This window comes from Hyperolius riggenbachi, chromosome 9 (assembly GCF_040937935.1).
Source record: "Hyperolius riggenbachi isolate aHypRig1 chromosome 9, aHypRig1.pri, whole genome shotgun sequence".
NCBI lineage: Eukaryota > Metazoa > Chordata > Amphibia > Anura > Hyperoliidae > Hyperolius > Hyperolius riggenbachi.
The window spans coordinates 70,756,099-70,772,352 of NC_090654.1; the positions used below are offsets into that span (position 1 = coordinate 70,756,099).

Genomic DNA, 16,254 nt, shown 5'->3' on the forward strand with positions numbered 1-16,254 from the left:
ACACTCACATCGCTTAGCTCCTTCTCTGGGAAAGTGCAGCTATCAGTGTGCTGGAATCCCGTTATGTTGTCTGGCCTGGAAGTGTACCTGATACCCAACAGGTATGGAAGTTTCCCTACAATACTTCACTGAGTATCTAACCCCTATGATACCATATGGGATTGACCCCTCTTAGAACATCTTAGGGCCCTTTCACACTGGCGTGGTGCAGCAAATTTCCGCACTGCTACCGCAGCCTAAGGAAACCCTATGGGGAAGTTCATACATTGCGGTACGCTGCGTCGGAAGTGCCTAATGCTAGTGCAGACCTATTTTACTGTGTGTATTATGGGCGTCGTCCCGGAAGTCATTAGTCTATGGCGTAACAGTTTTTTTTTTTTTTAAAGTTGGTGTCGCAGCACACATGCGCAGAAGCGTATTTTTACAATACGCTTCCGTACACTTCCACATAACTAAAGCAGGAAGTGACTGCAAGCGCGCGTCACTTCCTGCTTGGATGATTGCCAGACAGGGAATATCGTGTACTAACGTGGTGTTCCCTGAAGGTCTGTTTTTGGTGGTGCGATGCGGTTCGACGGGCGCAACACACCGCATCGCTGACACCAAAAAAACAGTGTGAAACCCGCCTCAGTGTTTCAGGGGTTGCAACTCCGAGGGTACTTTGTGGCACAATTTTTGGGCATGCCCAAAAGCCTCCGAGATTTGGAATGGGGTTCACTCTCTTATCTTAGAAGTATTGGAGGTCCTCATTTCAAAAAACCTAAAGATTATTTTTATTAGGCTTTAAACCTAGTTTTCTGAGACATGACAAATACAATTTACCGTATTTTTCGGACTATAAGACGCTCCTGACCATAAGACGCACCTAGGTTTAGAGGATGAAAAAATATACTGTATACTAAACCTGGTGCATCCATGATGAAGGGGCATCTTATGGATTATGTCCTCTTTGTACCTCATGCCCCCTTGCACCTCATGTCTCCCTTGTACCTCTTGTGTTTTCCTGTGTCCTCCTTGTGTTCTCCTGTGTCCCCATGTGTCCACCTCTGTCTTCCTTGTTTTCTCCTCTATGTCCCTTTGTGTCCCCCTTGTGTCCTCCTCCATGCCCCTTTGTGACCCCCTGTGTCCTCCTCTATGCCCCTGTGTCCTCCTCTATGCCCCTTTGTGTCCCCCTTGTGTCCTCCTCTATGCCCCTTTGTGTCCCCCTTGTGTCCTCCTCTATGCCCCTTTGTGACCCCCTGTGTCCTCCTCTATGCCCCTTTGTGACCCCCTGTGTCCTCCGTTTGTCCCCTGTGTCCTCCTCTGTATGTGCACAGTAAAGGGAGTCCTCGACATTGCAGCGGGTTGATGGTTCATATTGGCAGGCATTCACAAGTCAGGAACTCCCTGCATTTAGACTATAAGACGCAGTGACTTTTTCCCACTACTTTTGGGGGAGAAAAAGGGAGTCTTGTAGTCCAAAAAACACAGTAATCCAATTCATCATTCTAGCCAAAATACATATAGACTTTAACTGGTTTAAGTCAGATTCGAGACTGGCACAAGTCAAATATATAATCGATTATATCCTAACCGTTGAACACCTTAATCACCAGGTTGGGGATACCATGAACCGATGAACCATTTCAGGAAGGTAAGGTAACCCTGGTTAGACTTTAAAGGTTCTAAGGGATTTGGTATCTTAATCAATTCTCTACTGAGGTTGTTTTCAGTTCAGCGCAGCTCTGATTACTTTGGCAATAACTTTATCACTACTTATCACACACTTTTTTTTTTAGTAATTCACTTATTTTCTATACATTTTAAAGGGTAAATTAGGGGAGAAAATGAAAAAAATACACTATTTATCAACTTCTGAGGACAGGAAAATGTCAGAGCGCAGGTAGAAAGTGAAAATATGTGCAGACGGGAAGCAAAAATAGCAGAGGAATGTGACTTCATAGCGACAAATTAAAAGTGTGTTGCTAATCATGCTTTAAAGAAGAAAAGAACTAATGTACAGTATAAATTGTGAGTAGAATAAAGGATATACAGCAATATAATACAGGTGTACCTGTATATGACTCAAGGAATGAGTAGACTTGTATGACAATCAGGCCCGGATTTACATCACAGAAGCCTATAGGCACAGATGTTCTGGCACCCTAAACTTTGCCCTCCATGAACCTACAAACACCTGCTTAACAGCATTGCTTGCCCAATGATGGCTGGCCCAGCTGTCACTTCTCCCTTACTTCCCTTGCCCATCATAGGTAGGTACAGGTGCCCCCAAGTATTAGGTAGCCACCGCTATCCTCAGTTTAAGTACCTAGAGTTGCCCCCAAGTAATAGGTAGTTAGAGAGATCTCGCCAGTGGAATGCTGAGAGCAGGGTGAGTAACCTCTAATGTACACTCTCATCAGGACTCTGCATAGGGAAGGAGGGAGGGAGGTACTTGGTGAGGGGAGTGTGTCGCCTTTCCATCATCAGGCGCCTGTAGACATGTGCCTACAGTGCCTTATGGGAAATCCGGCCCAAAGGGCCTAATCTAATAAGGCTCTACAGAGCTGGAGATCATTGGCCTGGTCTTATAATAAAATTGTCTACCATTAGGTGGCAGAAGTGTGCAGCTTCACCAGAGCTACCAACAAAAAGCCTGGACTGCCAAAATGTTATTGAATAAACGCTTGGACAACTACCGCCTGATCAATACCTTTATATAGGAAATTGAGCAGAGACTGGATTTATTAAACAGAGAAAAAAACAAAAAGTTCTCATTTGAAGCCTCACAAACCTTTATTGCCTTCCGTTTCAGCAGTCCTTGCTGTGCTCTGACATTACCCTGGTGGAATTTATGTAAACGGTACTACAGTAATTTGTGGGCCAGAGAAAGCACTAGTGGAATGTCAGTACAATTACTGATATCCCACTATAGTCCGTTTCTAATTCTGATAGTAAAATATCAGTTCTTTTACCAATAATTTACTTATACCTAACCCTGTTCTCACACGAGCCCTCCCTCTACTGATGCCGAATCCTAGGAACACACCATACAATTTTGTGTTAGATGGTTCGATAGATAATTTCTGTCATGTCCAATATTATTTTCGATCGTTTTTCTGGTCGATTTCTCATAGAAGTGAATAGTAATTGATAAGAAAAGATAAGAGAATGGAAAAACGGATTGAAAATCGATCAAACAGAAAATCGGCCGAAATAACGCATCGTGTGTACCTAGCATATCTCTTGCTGACAACCCCGCCACAAAATCCACTGATACCTGCACCGCCTCCGCTGCTGCTACCGCCCCGATATTCAACGCCCAAATTGCTTAGTCTCCGCCTGCTATACATTGTCCCGTGCCCAATTGCCTCTACCATCCCTGATTTCCCCTTCAAATCCCCTTCAAGCCAATTGTGTGACGGTTATTCGCAGGTACAGACAATGGCCGCAATTTCGCTCTTACCGGCAAATCCAGCATCCAAATTTCCTAGTAGATGCTGGCATAGCTGCAATTAACATTGCGGTCCATGCAGCACCCATTGGCGGTCACTGGCGCCTGAATTAATTGCATTGTCCAGGTAAGAGTTAGGGCCTTTTCCACTATTTTTGCAATTTTTGCGATCTGATTCCGATCGCTAACGGATCGCAAAACACAGAGTACAGTAAAAGTAGTGCGACCTAATTGCGTTGCGATTTTGTCCCGAACACAATAGTTTTCGATGCAATTGAGCTCTTATACTCTAAGTAGCTTAATTGCATTCGTGGGAATTAGTTTGAATTGCGCGATTGTGATCGTGTTTCACAGTGGAAAAGAGCTCTTACAGGCATTTTTGACCTGATCGCACACAATTCATAACACATCTAGAGTAGCTTTGCTGGATTGCTTGTGGTCCTCAGTGCTCTCCACATACTCCAGCTCATGAGATACAGTGTAAGTAATAAGTGAGTATATAAGGGTAGCATTCCTGTATGTGATATGGTGTTTCTTTGTCTCGCCATCCTGCAGTAGCGGCAGTGTCAGCGGACTGACGCTGAAGCTGATGAAGACGTCTGTGATGGAGATGTTGGACACGTTGTCTGATGATGACTATGTGACCGTTGCTTCTGTAAGTCACATGAGCAGCAAATCATTTGCTGTATGATAATGTGGAAACACTAGAACTGACAGATTTATCAAAATCAGTGGAAAGCAGATTGGTGTAAAACTGGTGTAATGGGGAACAGTTGCTCTGAGCATCTGATACTTTTACACCAGTTTTGCTTTAATTTTAGCTCGAACTGGCCATGCTTTAACCTGACACTAGCCTTAAAGTGACACTGAAGTGAAAAAAACGTATGATATAATGAATTGTATGTGCAGTACAGATAATTCTTAGAACATTAGCCCTAACACTAACCTCAACTCGTCCTAGCTCTGCCATTAACCTCAACTCTTCCTAGCCCTAACATTAACCTCAACTCTTCCTAGCCCTGACACTAACCTCAACTCTTCCTAGCCCTGACACTAACCTCAACTCTTCCAAGCCCTGACACTAACCTCATCTCTTCCAAGCCCTGACACTAACCTCAACTCTTCCAAGCCCTGACACTAACCTCAACTCTTTCTAGCCCTGACACTAACCTTAACCCTTCTTAACTCTAACACTAACCTCAAGCCTTCCTAACCCTGACATTAACCTCAATTCTTTCTAGCCCTGACACTAACCTCAACTCTTCCAAGCTGTGACACAGACCTCAACCCTTCCTAGCCTTGTCCCTAGCTTCAGCCTTCCCTAGCCCTGATACTAGCGTCAGTCCTTCCTAGCCATGATACTAGCCTCAACCCTTCCTAGTCCTGACACTAACTTTAACCCTTCCTAGCCCTGTAGTCTTGTTGCTAGCCTCAACCCTTCCTAGCCCTGAGATTAGCCTCAGCCATTCCCAGCCATGATGCAAGCCTCAACCCTTTTTCGCCTTGATGCTAGCCTTGACCTTTCCTAACCCTGACATTATCCTCAGCCTTTCAACCCTTTCTAGCCCTGACAATACCTACAACTTTTCAGCTCTTCCTAGCCTTAATATCAGTATCTAGCCCTCAAGCTAGTCTCTGCCTTCAATCCTTCCAAGTCCTGACAGTAGCCTCAAACCATCAACCTTTACAATCCCTGAAAATGACCTTACCCCTTCAACCCTCCTTAGCCATAACACTAGACACTTACTATGCAGTTGATACAGAATAACCAAGATCTCTTTATTCACTGTAAGAGTTGTGTAAGTGAATCTGTTATCTGTTAGGAAGTGGATATGTTATTTCCCAATGTATTACACCGTCAGAATGACTCTTCCATCCTATTGACACAAGACATATAACATTTATATTGCACTTTTCTCCTGGCGGTCTCAAAGTGCTTCAGAGCTGCAGCCACTTAGGATGTGCTCCACAGATGACCAGGATTTTTAGGGGACCTTGCCCAAAGACTCCTTACTGTTTAAAGTACTGGCTTGAGACAAGACTAATATTTAGTTCTCTACTCTATATCTCATTCTCTCTGCAGTTTCATGAAAAGGCGGAGCCTGTGTCTTGCTTCAAACAGCTGGTCCAGGCCAACATCAGGAACAAGAAGGTGATCAAGGAAGCAGTGCAGGATATGGTGGCCAGAGGGACGACCGATTACAAGGCCGGCTTTGAGTATGCCTTCAGTCAGCTGCAAAATGTGAGCTTTTATTGGGATATCCTAATGCCTTGTGATTTGTTTGCTTCATTTGCAGAACAGCAGCTCTCAACATTTGGGGAGGGGGGACCAATTAACTTATGTGTATGTTTTGGGGATATGAGAGGAAACCAGACTGCCAGGGGAAATCTGTGAAAGCATACAAGCTCCATGCTAATAGTGTCATGGCTCCTCATTTGAACCAGAGATGCAGCTTTGCAAGACAAGAGTGCTATCCACTATGCTCCCTGTGCAAGGATATGGAGGCTGCCATATTTATAACCATTTAAGCACTACCAGTTGCCTGACATCCTGCTGATCTTTCATGCGTCAGTAGTGAAAGTGCTGAAAGAAGCATGCAGCAAATGCAGTCAAATGTAAGGCCTCTTTTTCATGAGCAGCTGAAGGTGGTAAATTCACTGCCTGTCCACTGGTGCTTGCCATGCTCAAACTCGACTTTTTTGCCACTGGGTAACGCCGCTACGTAACATGCAATTGCAGCCGAGTGGCGCTTATGGCCAGCAGCCAGGTGGCTGAACTGCTCAACACACGAGCACTTCAGCTGTCCGTGGAAACGAGGCCTAAGTCAAACATCTGATCTGTATGCTTGTTCAGGGGCTTTGGCTAAAGGTTTTAGAGGCAGAAGATCAGCAGGACCGCTAGCTAATTTGCATTATTTAAAAGGAAATAAATACACCAGCTTCCATATCCCTCTCATTTCTGGTGTCCTTTAAAGAGACTCTGAAGCGAGTCTGAAAGCATGTCAATACTGTAAAGCACTATAGATAGTGCTAAACCACTGCATCCCTGCAGCAAAACGAGGGGTTTATACCCCCCAAATCCCCTCTGCAAATAAGGGGGAGCGCTTCCTGATGAGGCAGAGCTTAGTGCTGTAGCTCTGCCTCTTAGCACGTCAATCCCCGCTGATCGCCGCCTCTTCCCGCCCCTCTCAATCTGTCTTCACAGAGAGGAGCGGGGGATAGACGGAGATCCGCACAGCGATTGACATGCATGGAGGCAGAGCTGCAGCTCAAAGCTCTGCCTCCATGAGCAGCAAAATCCACGACCAAGAAAGTTGTGGATTTTGCAGAGGGGATTTGGGGGGTATAAACCCCTCGTTTTGCCGCGGGGATGCGGCGGTTTAGCACTCTCTATAGTGCTTTACAGTAATAACATGATTTAAGACTCGCTTCAGAGTCTCTTTAAAGTGGAACTGAACTCAGAATTTCCTCTCTGCTCTAATGAAACCCAACAGCGTAATAACCTTTGTTACTGCTGATACAAATCCTAAAATAAATCTGTACTGTTTCTACTTCCTGATTCATGGAAGCAGACCTATTGTTAGCATCCTCCTGTGCTTTCAAATGAGCTTATCTGCCATGGCAGTCATGTGACACAGGGAGAGATTAAATTACAACTTAAGGGGGAATTAAACAGGCTAAACTTTGTAAATACATTCAGGTTGCATTTCTCTATAGTTTCCTCCTGTCCTGTGCAAGAGTTCAGGTCCTCTTTAATGGGCTTAATTTGATTTACAATATTGAAGGCATACAAATGAAAGTAAAAGGTATTCAATGCTAAGTACAATTTTGCCTTGCTAAAACAGAAAGCAACCACATATTGACTCATAAAATAAACTTTCTTTTTGTTTTGTTGGGGACAGACAAACGTCACTCGTGCCAACTGCAATAAGATGATTATGATGTTCACGGACGGCGGGGAAGACCGGGTGCAGGATGTTTTCGAGAAGTACAACTGGCCAAACAAAACCGTAAGTGACTCTAACCAACCTGCCTGGCACATGTCGTCAAACCAAAGTGAATGTATTGCCACTCCATGTGGTGGAAAGATAGATCCCTCTCTGATCATAATCCGATCAGAGAGGGCCCTTTCACACCGGGGCGGTGCAATATTTTTACCGCAGCCCACTGCCGGGCAATGAAAGTCTATGACGACGGTACGGCGTGATGCAACACCAGGATGAAACTATGTTACCGTACGGTATCTGTGTCGGTCGCGGAAGTCATGGTGATGCAGGGAATTTTAAAATGTTTCCGACGTGGCACGCATGCACGGAAGCGTATTTTTACAATATGCTTCCATGCACTTCCGCATACCCTGAAACAGGAAGTGACCGCAAATGCACGTCACTTCCTGCTTGGTTGGTGGCCAGACAGGAAACACCATGTACTAACATGGTGTTCCCTGAAGGCCTGTTTTTGGTGGTGCAACAGGAGCGACGCACTGCATCGCTGACACCGCTTTGCAGTGTTAGCCGGCCAGAGGAACCTATTCCTTCTACGCACTGCCCATATAGGCTGTTAATCTGCCTTTGCTCCTGCCCATTCAATAGATATCGTCCATCTGGTCAGTTTGATCATTTAGATCGATTTTCGCTGAAAATCAATTAAAGTTACAATCGATCTGACACATTGGGGTATAAATTACTGGAAGATTTGATCACAGAATTGACGTTAAAAATATATACGTGTAGTCTGTTTATAGCAGGCGTGTCAAACTCAATCATGTAAGGGGCCCAAATCTAAAACAATCTCGGGCAAGTCCCGGGCCAAATTGTTTTGTAAGAATTAACATTTATTGAACAGTCTCAAAGTAAGTGGCATAACTATAGCAACCGTGGGGGCCGGCTCCTCCCCCTTCTGTAGCGCAGTGGAGCAGTTTAGTATTTACCTGCTTCAGCGCTGCAATGGGTCTCCTATAATCTTCCTGACAGCCACATGCGTTGTGCAGCATACATCAGGCTCCTAAGGCATGTCACGTGATCGGCAGAAGGAGGTATGGAAGTATAGAGCGTGCAGCTGCCAGGAAGAACAGAAGAGTCCAGATTCATGGCTGGAGCCGCTTAAACATTTACACTGCTCTGCTGTGCTACTCTGCTATGGGAGGAAATGGTGTCAGAAGGGGGGGGGGGTGTAGGTTTGTGTGTGGGTGTGTTTTACCAGCCACACGAGGGGGTTTGGATACTAAGATCTTGGTTAGAAAACCTGTCACCAGTGTGGTCCTCTGGATGGGAAGGCAGTGTGTTGTGTTTTGCATTACAATAATGCACGTTTGAAGTTCTCGAGGGCCACATAAAATGGCCAGTAGGGCTGCATTCAGCTATGGGCCTTGAGTTTGACACCTGTGGTTTATAGAGATAAAGGCCTTTTTTTCCCCTGCAGGATTCAGGGCTTGTTCACATCTATGGTGTTTTCAGCTTTTCTTCAAGCGCAGGCGATTTTCAAAATCGCCCGCCAAACGCTTGTGCAATGATTCTCTATGAGAAGGTTCACATCAGCGCGTTTCGTCCGTTTTGTGCTACGCAAAGCGGTGCCTGTACCATTTTTGGGGTGATTTTGCTCTAATGGAAGGTTTAGGAAGAGCGGGAAGCGCTCACAAAAATCGCTTTATGCGGCGATTGCGTTTACGTTTTTAAGAATAAATACATTGTATTTATTCTTTTCCGGGTCAAAGAGTTCACTTCCCGACTTGCGTCAGGGAGTGAACTAAAAAATCGCTCTGCAAAAGCCGCTTTAAAAAAACCACAGCACGCAGGCAAGCTCTAGGAGGCGCTAAAAAAATTGCGCATAAAATCGCGAATCGTTTGCGATTTCGATTTTAGATGTGAACAAAGCCTCAATGTTATTAGCCAACAGCAAACGGCTTCCTAGTGTAAAGCTACCTGACAGACTTTTCACACAGAAAATGGTGTGAATTGTAAATGAAGGTAGTCAGGGGACTGTGCAGCAAATCTGCAGGAAAGTGTTTGGGAAAATCTTCATACAGAATGTAAGCAGGGATGGAGTCGCTGGCACTGAGAATTTTCTAACTGATCTTTCATCCAATGGTAAATTTGCTGCGTCATAAAGACAGATGAGCTGCATTATCATAATTTGTATTATTTCTGTTAGAAGTGCTGTCCTTTATTTGTAATGCTCCGGCATGTTATGCTGTAAGAGGTGTAGAGTACAAAATGAAGCCATAACTTCCTGATAACATACGGAAAGGAAGAAGACATTAAAAGTGGAAACCACAATGCGTTTTCACCTTATGATTGTTACTGCAAAGCGTTGTTTTAAGATGCTGTCATTATTTCATCCAAACATGTCCACATGGATACTGGTGTGTGCTGGGCACACCGTGCAAGATACTGGTGTGTGCTGGGCACTGGTGTGTGCTAGATACTGGTGTGTGCTAGATATTGGTGTGTGCTGGGCACTGGTGTGCTAGATACTGGTGTGCGCTGGGCACTGGTGTGCGCTGGGCACTGGTGTGCGCTGGGCACTGGTGTGTGCTGGGCACTAGTGTGTGCTGGGCTTTGGTGTGTGCTGGGCACTGGTGTGTGCTAGATACTGGTGTGTGCTGGGCACTGGTGTGCGCTGGGCACTGGTGTGCGCTGGGCACTGGTGTGCGCTGGGCACTGGTGTGTACTGGGCACTGGTGTGTGCTGGGCAATCGGGGGTGTGCTGGGCACTCGGGTGTGCTGGGTGCTATATGGTCCTTATCCAGTTCTGTATCATGCCTGAAGAAGAAACCAGAGAGAATCAAAATTAAAAGATTTATAGATACCTGGGGCTTCCTCCAGCCCCATCGCATGGATCGCTCCCACGCCGCCATCCTCAGTCTTTTCCAGCTCCGGTACCGGGTCCCGTAACTTTGGCCAGCCGCAGCCAGTCTGCACAAGCGCAGTGGGCTCTCTCCGTCGCTCTCTGGTGGAGAATAATACTGCACTGGTTGTTTGACCACCCAGCCAAAATAGCACAAACCTTCTCCCTCCTGCAGGATATAATACTCACCGAGCCTCCAGCGATGTCCTGCAGCTCCTAGTGGGCTCCAGGCGGCTTTCCAGCATCCTCCTTTATGGCTCTGGCGTGTCACCTGACCTGTGTGGGAGCCACGTGACACGCAGGGAGCCATGCATGGCTTCCGGAAAGCCGCCAGGAGCTGCAGGTTATTGCTGGAGTCTCAGTGTGTATCCAGAAAACAGTCCCCGTTATCCCCTCAGGCAGGTTAGTTGAGAGTTCCGATTGCCTGAGTTCCTGATAACAGAAACTTTGCTGTATATTTGCATATAGAGTAGAGATATGTGGATCATCCAGGCTTGGGAAAAGAATGGCTTCATTAGAAAATATTGCCTTATATGGATCTGGCACATGTATCATGTCACTTTAAAGTTTAAAAATGGATGGATGGTGCCAACTTGGATTTGGACCACATACATGAGAGATATAGGCTAGGCAAGACATGGAGGCAGGACATAGTGGTATGAAAATGATCCTCAAGTAGATTGGAAGCCAGTGATGGGAATGGCAGAGAGGACAGCACATAAGCAGTAATGGGAAAAGGGTGAAAAGTGAGCAACGGCAGAGCAGGATCATCCACCAGCCAACCTAGGCAGGGGCCTGGGACGGATGGGTGTCAAGGGGCCCACCTGTGACCTTTCCTGACCAGTCTCCAACTCGGCTAACTTAAGCTTAAGAACCATAAGGGGTGCCAAGGTTACTGCCTTGCGCCCCACTTAATCTTAATCCATCTCAGAGCAGTGGACAAGCAAACGACAAATCCAGATGTTGGCACATTTGTTCATAAGGGGAGAATTTTGCCTACGAATAAAGATAGCCAAATTTAATGAAGGGTAAATGTTGGACGAAGCTGACATTTACTTTTTATAAATAGAACTCCTAACTTTCAGCCAGTAAAATCTTTTTTAATTCCACTTTTAATTAATTAAAACTTTTCCTATCAGCCGCTGATCCTATTTTCATATTCAATGCTGCTTTTAATTTAGTTCTTCGGAGGTCAGGTAATCCGGGGGGGTCTCTGGGCAGAGATTAGCTCGGAAAGTCATTCCATTTGGCTCTGGGGGGCGGAGATGCTGCTCAGCGTGTAGATAACAGGCTTTCAATAAAGCTGTACCGCAATGGCATTACTATGCAGGTGAATTGATGGGCAGCCCGCCAGGAAGAAATATGGAGGACAGTCACTTAACATGCAGCGTTACTGTACAGGAGAAGCGCGCACAATTACAGGACTTGACAAGGCAGATAAAACATCACTGATATAATTATAATGACCGCCAGGGTGACAGGGCAGACAAGCGTTAGCAGCCGTGATGTATGGCTTGCTCTCTTAAAGAGCCAGCCAGCCTCAGTAACTACGAGGTAACGGCCCATTTCACAATGCCACATACAGAGTAATGTAGTCTGGGGTGAGATATGTTTTCTTACAAAGCCCGGAGGGGGCAAATTAACACCTAGAGGGGCAGCCGCGGACAATTCTGACTTAGAGGACAAGGATAGTCCTTCCTGATGTGGATATAAAGAAGAGGAATTTGAAAATTTTTTATTAGCTTTAAAATACCATGGAAGGCATTAGAATTAAAGAAAAAGTCTTATTAATATTATTATTATTATATAGCGCTATAGGGTCTCCTCTTGTGCTACATGAAGTATGATATAGATAAAAGGTTGTAGGCATAGTTCATGCTTAAAGGGACTCCGAGCAGTGCAGAAACTATGGAAAGATGCATATCATTTTAAAGCTCTCTTTCTCCTCTTTCCAATGATATATAAAACGCCACCCTACACCTTTTAGTTTTTGCTATTTTCGCGATTGAAATTGCCGCGGCCGCGATTTCGATCGCGAAAATAGAGAAAACTAAAAGGCGTAGGGCAACGATTTAGGTGTCGTCAGAAAGAGGAGAAAGAGAGCTTTAAAATGATATCCATCAAGCCATAGTTCTATTGTATTACACAGGGCGACTTTTTGTCAAAGTCAGCAGCTCCATTCAGCAGAATGGAGCTGCTGACACTGGGGAAAGTGTCGTCCTGTGTAATACAATATAACTATGGCTTGATGGATATCATTTTAAAGCTCTCTTTCTCCTCTTTCTGACGACACCTAAATCGTTGCCCTACACCTTTTAGTTTTTTCTATTTTCGCGATCGAAATCGCGGCCGCGGCAATTTCAATCGCGAAAATAGCGAAAACTAAAAGACGTAGGGTGGTGGTTTATATGTCATTGGAAAGAGGAGAAAGAGAGCTTTAAAATGATATGCATCTTTCCATAGTTTCTGCACTGCTCGGAGTCCCTTTAAAGCAAACCTGAAGTGAAATAAACTTATAAGACAATTAATTATATACAGTGGTTTGCAAAAGTATTTGGCCCCCTTGAGGTTTTCCACATTTTGTCATATTACTGCCACAAACATGAATCAATTTTATTGGAATTCCACATGAAAGACAAATACAAAGTGGTGTACACGTGAGAAGTGGAACGCAAATCATACATGATTCCAAACTTTTTTTTACAAATAAATAACTGCAAAGTGGTGTGTGCGTAATTATTCAGCCCCCTTTGGTCTGAGTGCAGTCAGTTGCCCATAGACATTGCCTGAGGAGTGCTAATGACTAAATAGAGTGCACCTGTGTGTAATCTAATGTCAGTACAAATACAGCTGCTCTGTGACGGCCTCAGAGGTTGTCTAAGAGAATATTGGGAGCAACAACTCCATGAAGTCCAAAGAACATACCAGACAGGTCAGGGATAAAGTTATTGAGAAATTTAAAGCAGGCTTAGGCTACAAAAAGATTTCCAAAGCCTTAAACATCCCACGGAGCACTGTTCAAACGATCATTCAGAAATGGCAGGCGTATGGCACAACTGTAAACCTACCAAGACAAGGCCGTCCACTTAAACTCACAGGCCGAACAAGGAGAGCGCTGATCAGAAATGCAGGCAAGAGGCCCATGGTGACCCTGGAAGAGTTGCAGAGATCTACAGCTCAGGTGGGGGAATATGTCCATAGGACAACTATTAGTCATGCACTGTACAAAGTTTATGGAAGAGTGGCAAGAAGAAAGCCATTGTTAACAGAAAGCATAAGAAGCCCCGTTTGCAGTTTGCCACAAGCCATGTGGCGGACACAGCAAACATATGGAAGAAGGTGCTCTGGTCAGATGAGACCAAAATGGAACTTTTTGGCCAAAATGCAAAATGCTATGTGTGGTGGAAAACTAACACTGCACATCACTCTGAACACACCATCCCCACTGTCAAATATGGTGGTGGCAGCATCATGCTCGGGGGGTGCATCTCTTCAGCAGGGACAGGGAAGCTGGTCAGAGTTGATGGGAAGATGGATGGAGCCTAATACAGGGCAATCTTGGAAGAAAACCTCTTTGAGTCTGCAAAAGACTTGAGACTGGGGCGGAGGTTCACCTTCCAGCAGGACAACGACCCTAAACATAAAGCCAGGGCAACAATGCAATGGTTTAAAACAAAACATATCCATGTGTTAGAATGGCCCAGTCAAAGTCCAGATCTAAATCCAATCGAGAATCTGTGGCAAGATCTGAAAACTGCTGTTCACAAACGCTGTCCATCTAATCTGACTGAGCTGGAACAGTTTTGCAAAAAAGAATGGGCAAGGATTTCAGTCTCTAGATGTGCAAAGCTGGTAGAGACATACCCTAAAAAACTGGCAGCTGTAATTGCAGCAAAAGGTGGTTCTACAAAGTATTGACTTAGGGGGCTGAATAATTATGCACACCCCACTTTGCATTTTTTTTTTGTTTTGTTTTTTAAATGTTTGGAATCATGTATGATTTTTGTTCCACTTCTCACGTGTACACCCGTTTGTATTGGTCTTTCACGTGGAATTCCAATAAAATTGATTCATGTTTGTGGCAGTAATATGACAAAATGTGGTAAACTTTAAGGGGGCCGAACCACTGTATGTAGTACAGCTAATAAATAGAAGTAGTAAAGAATTAATAGCAAAGAAAGGAGTCTCAATGGCCTCAATTCACTAAGCTTTACTCCTGTCTTTAATAACGTTTCTAGAGTTATATCACCATGGTGATAAGTCATGTAGTATTCAGGAAACATTTTACCTCAGGCAAACCTAAACTTAAAGTGACTCCGAGCTCAGACTAAAAATAAAATTTGAACTTACCCGGGGCTTTCTCCATCCCAGCCCTGGTCGGGACGTCCCACGCCGGCCTCCTGGCTCTTCTCCCGGCGCCTGTCCGCATACTGCGGACAGGCCGGTCCCCCGGGCGACACTGGCTAGTGTCGGGCCTTCTCCTTCCTTATACGTCACGAATGACGTCACACGCCGGCCGACGCGCGTCATGACGGTTTAATCGCACATGCGCCGTGCTGTCAGCCGGCCGCCATCATGACGCGCGGCGGCCGGCGTGGGACGTCATTCGTGACGTATAAGGAAGGAGAAGGCCCGACACTAGCCAGTGTCGCCAGGGGGACCGGCCTGTCCGCGCTATGCGGACAGCCGCCGGGAGAAGAGCCAGGAGGCCGGCGTGGGACGTCCCGACCAGGGCTGGGATGGAGAAAGCCCCCGGTAAGTTCAAATTTTTTTTTTAGTCTGAGCTCGGAGTCCCTTTAACTCTTCTGTCTTTAAGTTAACGTGAGATCTCTAAAGTTAACTCTACAATCCTTAAAATAACTACAGAATTATAAAGTTAAAGACAGGCTAAATTATAAAGTTAAAGACAGGCTGTTAATTAACTGCATGTGAAAATGACTGCAGAGGAGGTAACTAAAAGACTGAAGTGATATGATTACTCTCACTGTAAAAAACGTATCTCTACACCTTGATAAGGCAAGATCGATGTGTGGAGGTAAAGGTGCGTACACACGCACTACTATAAGGAACGACGGGTCCATCAGACCCTCCCGCTGGGCGGGCGTTCCAGCGATAGCATAGCGTGTGTACAGTCTGTCGGCAGACTGATAACACTGTTTCTGAACGATCCGCTGAGCACACACTGTACGCACGCTCTACTGTCGCTGGAGCGCCCGCCCAGCGGGAGGGTCTGACGGATCCGGCGTTCCTTATAGTAGTGCAGGTGTACGCACCTTACGTTTTCTCTTGTCTTATTATCTCCAGCATGATTTTAGTGAATTAAGGCCATTGTTTTCCAGGACAGGAAGAGTTTTAAAAAAAATCAGTCATTATCTATGCAAATGAGCTTCTCTGGATATTCCGTCCACTGGGTCAAATACAGTCCTGTTTTCTGAAGCACTTAAATAACCAAGAACCAGTGAGAGAAAGCTTGAGATGAGGTTTTACTGTAGGAAAGTTCTAAGGTTTAAAGGGTCATTAGCTCTCCTCTGTTTTATAGCTTAAAATACAGAAACTGCAATTGTAACAGTATGAAGCAGTGTTATAAAAAAAAAAAGCAATATATCTAAAAATTGTAAGTCTTGTTTCTTTGCTACTAACGTTCTTTTCATTATTGGGAGCGCTCTGCGCATGCGCACTAAGTCACAACTATGTAGTTAACATGCACAGAGCACTCCCGGCCGCCCGATCAACGACGTTCATTGCCGGGCACCGCCTGCACAGTCTTCTCTGACTCTACCGACCAGTAAGTAGTTTCGGAGGGTCGGTACACAGTAATGAAGGAAGATGGAAAAGAACGTTAGTTAATCAACCCTTTTGTTGCTTTTTTTCACTCTTGTTCCCAGCTTCTGTTAGTGTGGAATCCTTGCGCATTACATACAATTATTCCTTGCAATATATGGCGTCATTCTGAGAGGAGTGATTTCTCTTTAAAG

The 16,254-nt window shown here is 45.1% G+C and overlaps 1 protein-coding gene across 4 annotated transcripts in view; it reads left to right on the forward strand.

The window, feature by feature from the left end:
* The window catches only part of CACNA2D2 (calcium voltage-gated channel auxiliary subunit alpha2delta 2), a 452,238-nt gene that overhangs the window by 359,115 nt on the left and 76,869 nt on the right, over positions 1-16,254 (forward strand). For all 4 annotated transcript variants that reach the window (XM_068253000.1, XM_068253002.1, XM_068253001.1 and 1 more), the window contains exons 10-12: positions 3,989-4,088; positions 5,517-5,675; positions 7,336-7,443. In XM_068253000.1, coding sequence (XP_068109101.1) covers positions 3,989-4,088; positions 5,517-5,675; positions 7,336-7,443 — 367 coding nt within the window. The remainder of the gene's footprint in view (positions 1-3,988; positions 4,089-5,516; positions 5,676-7,335; positions 7,444-16,254) is intronic.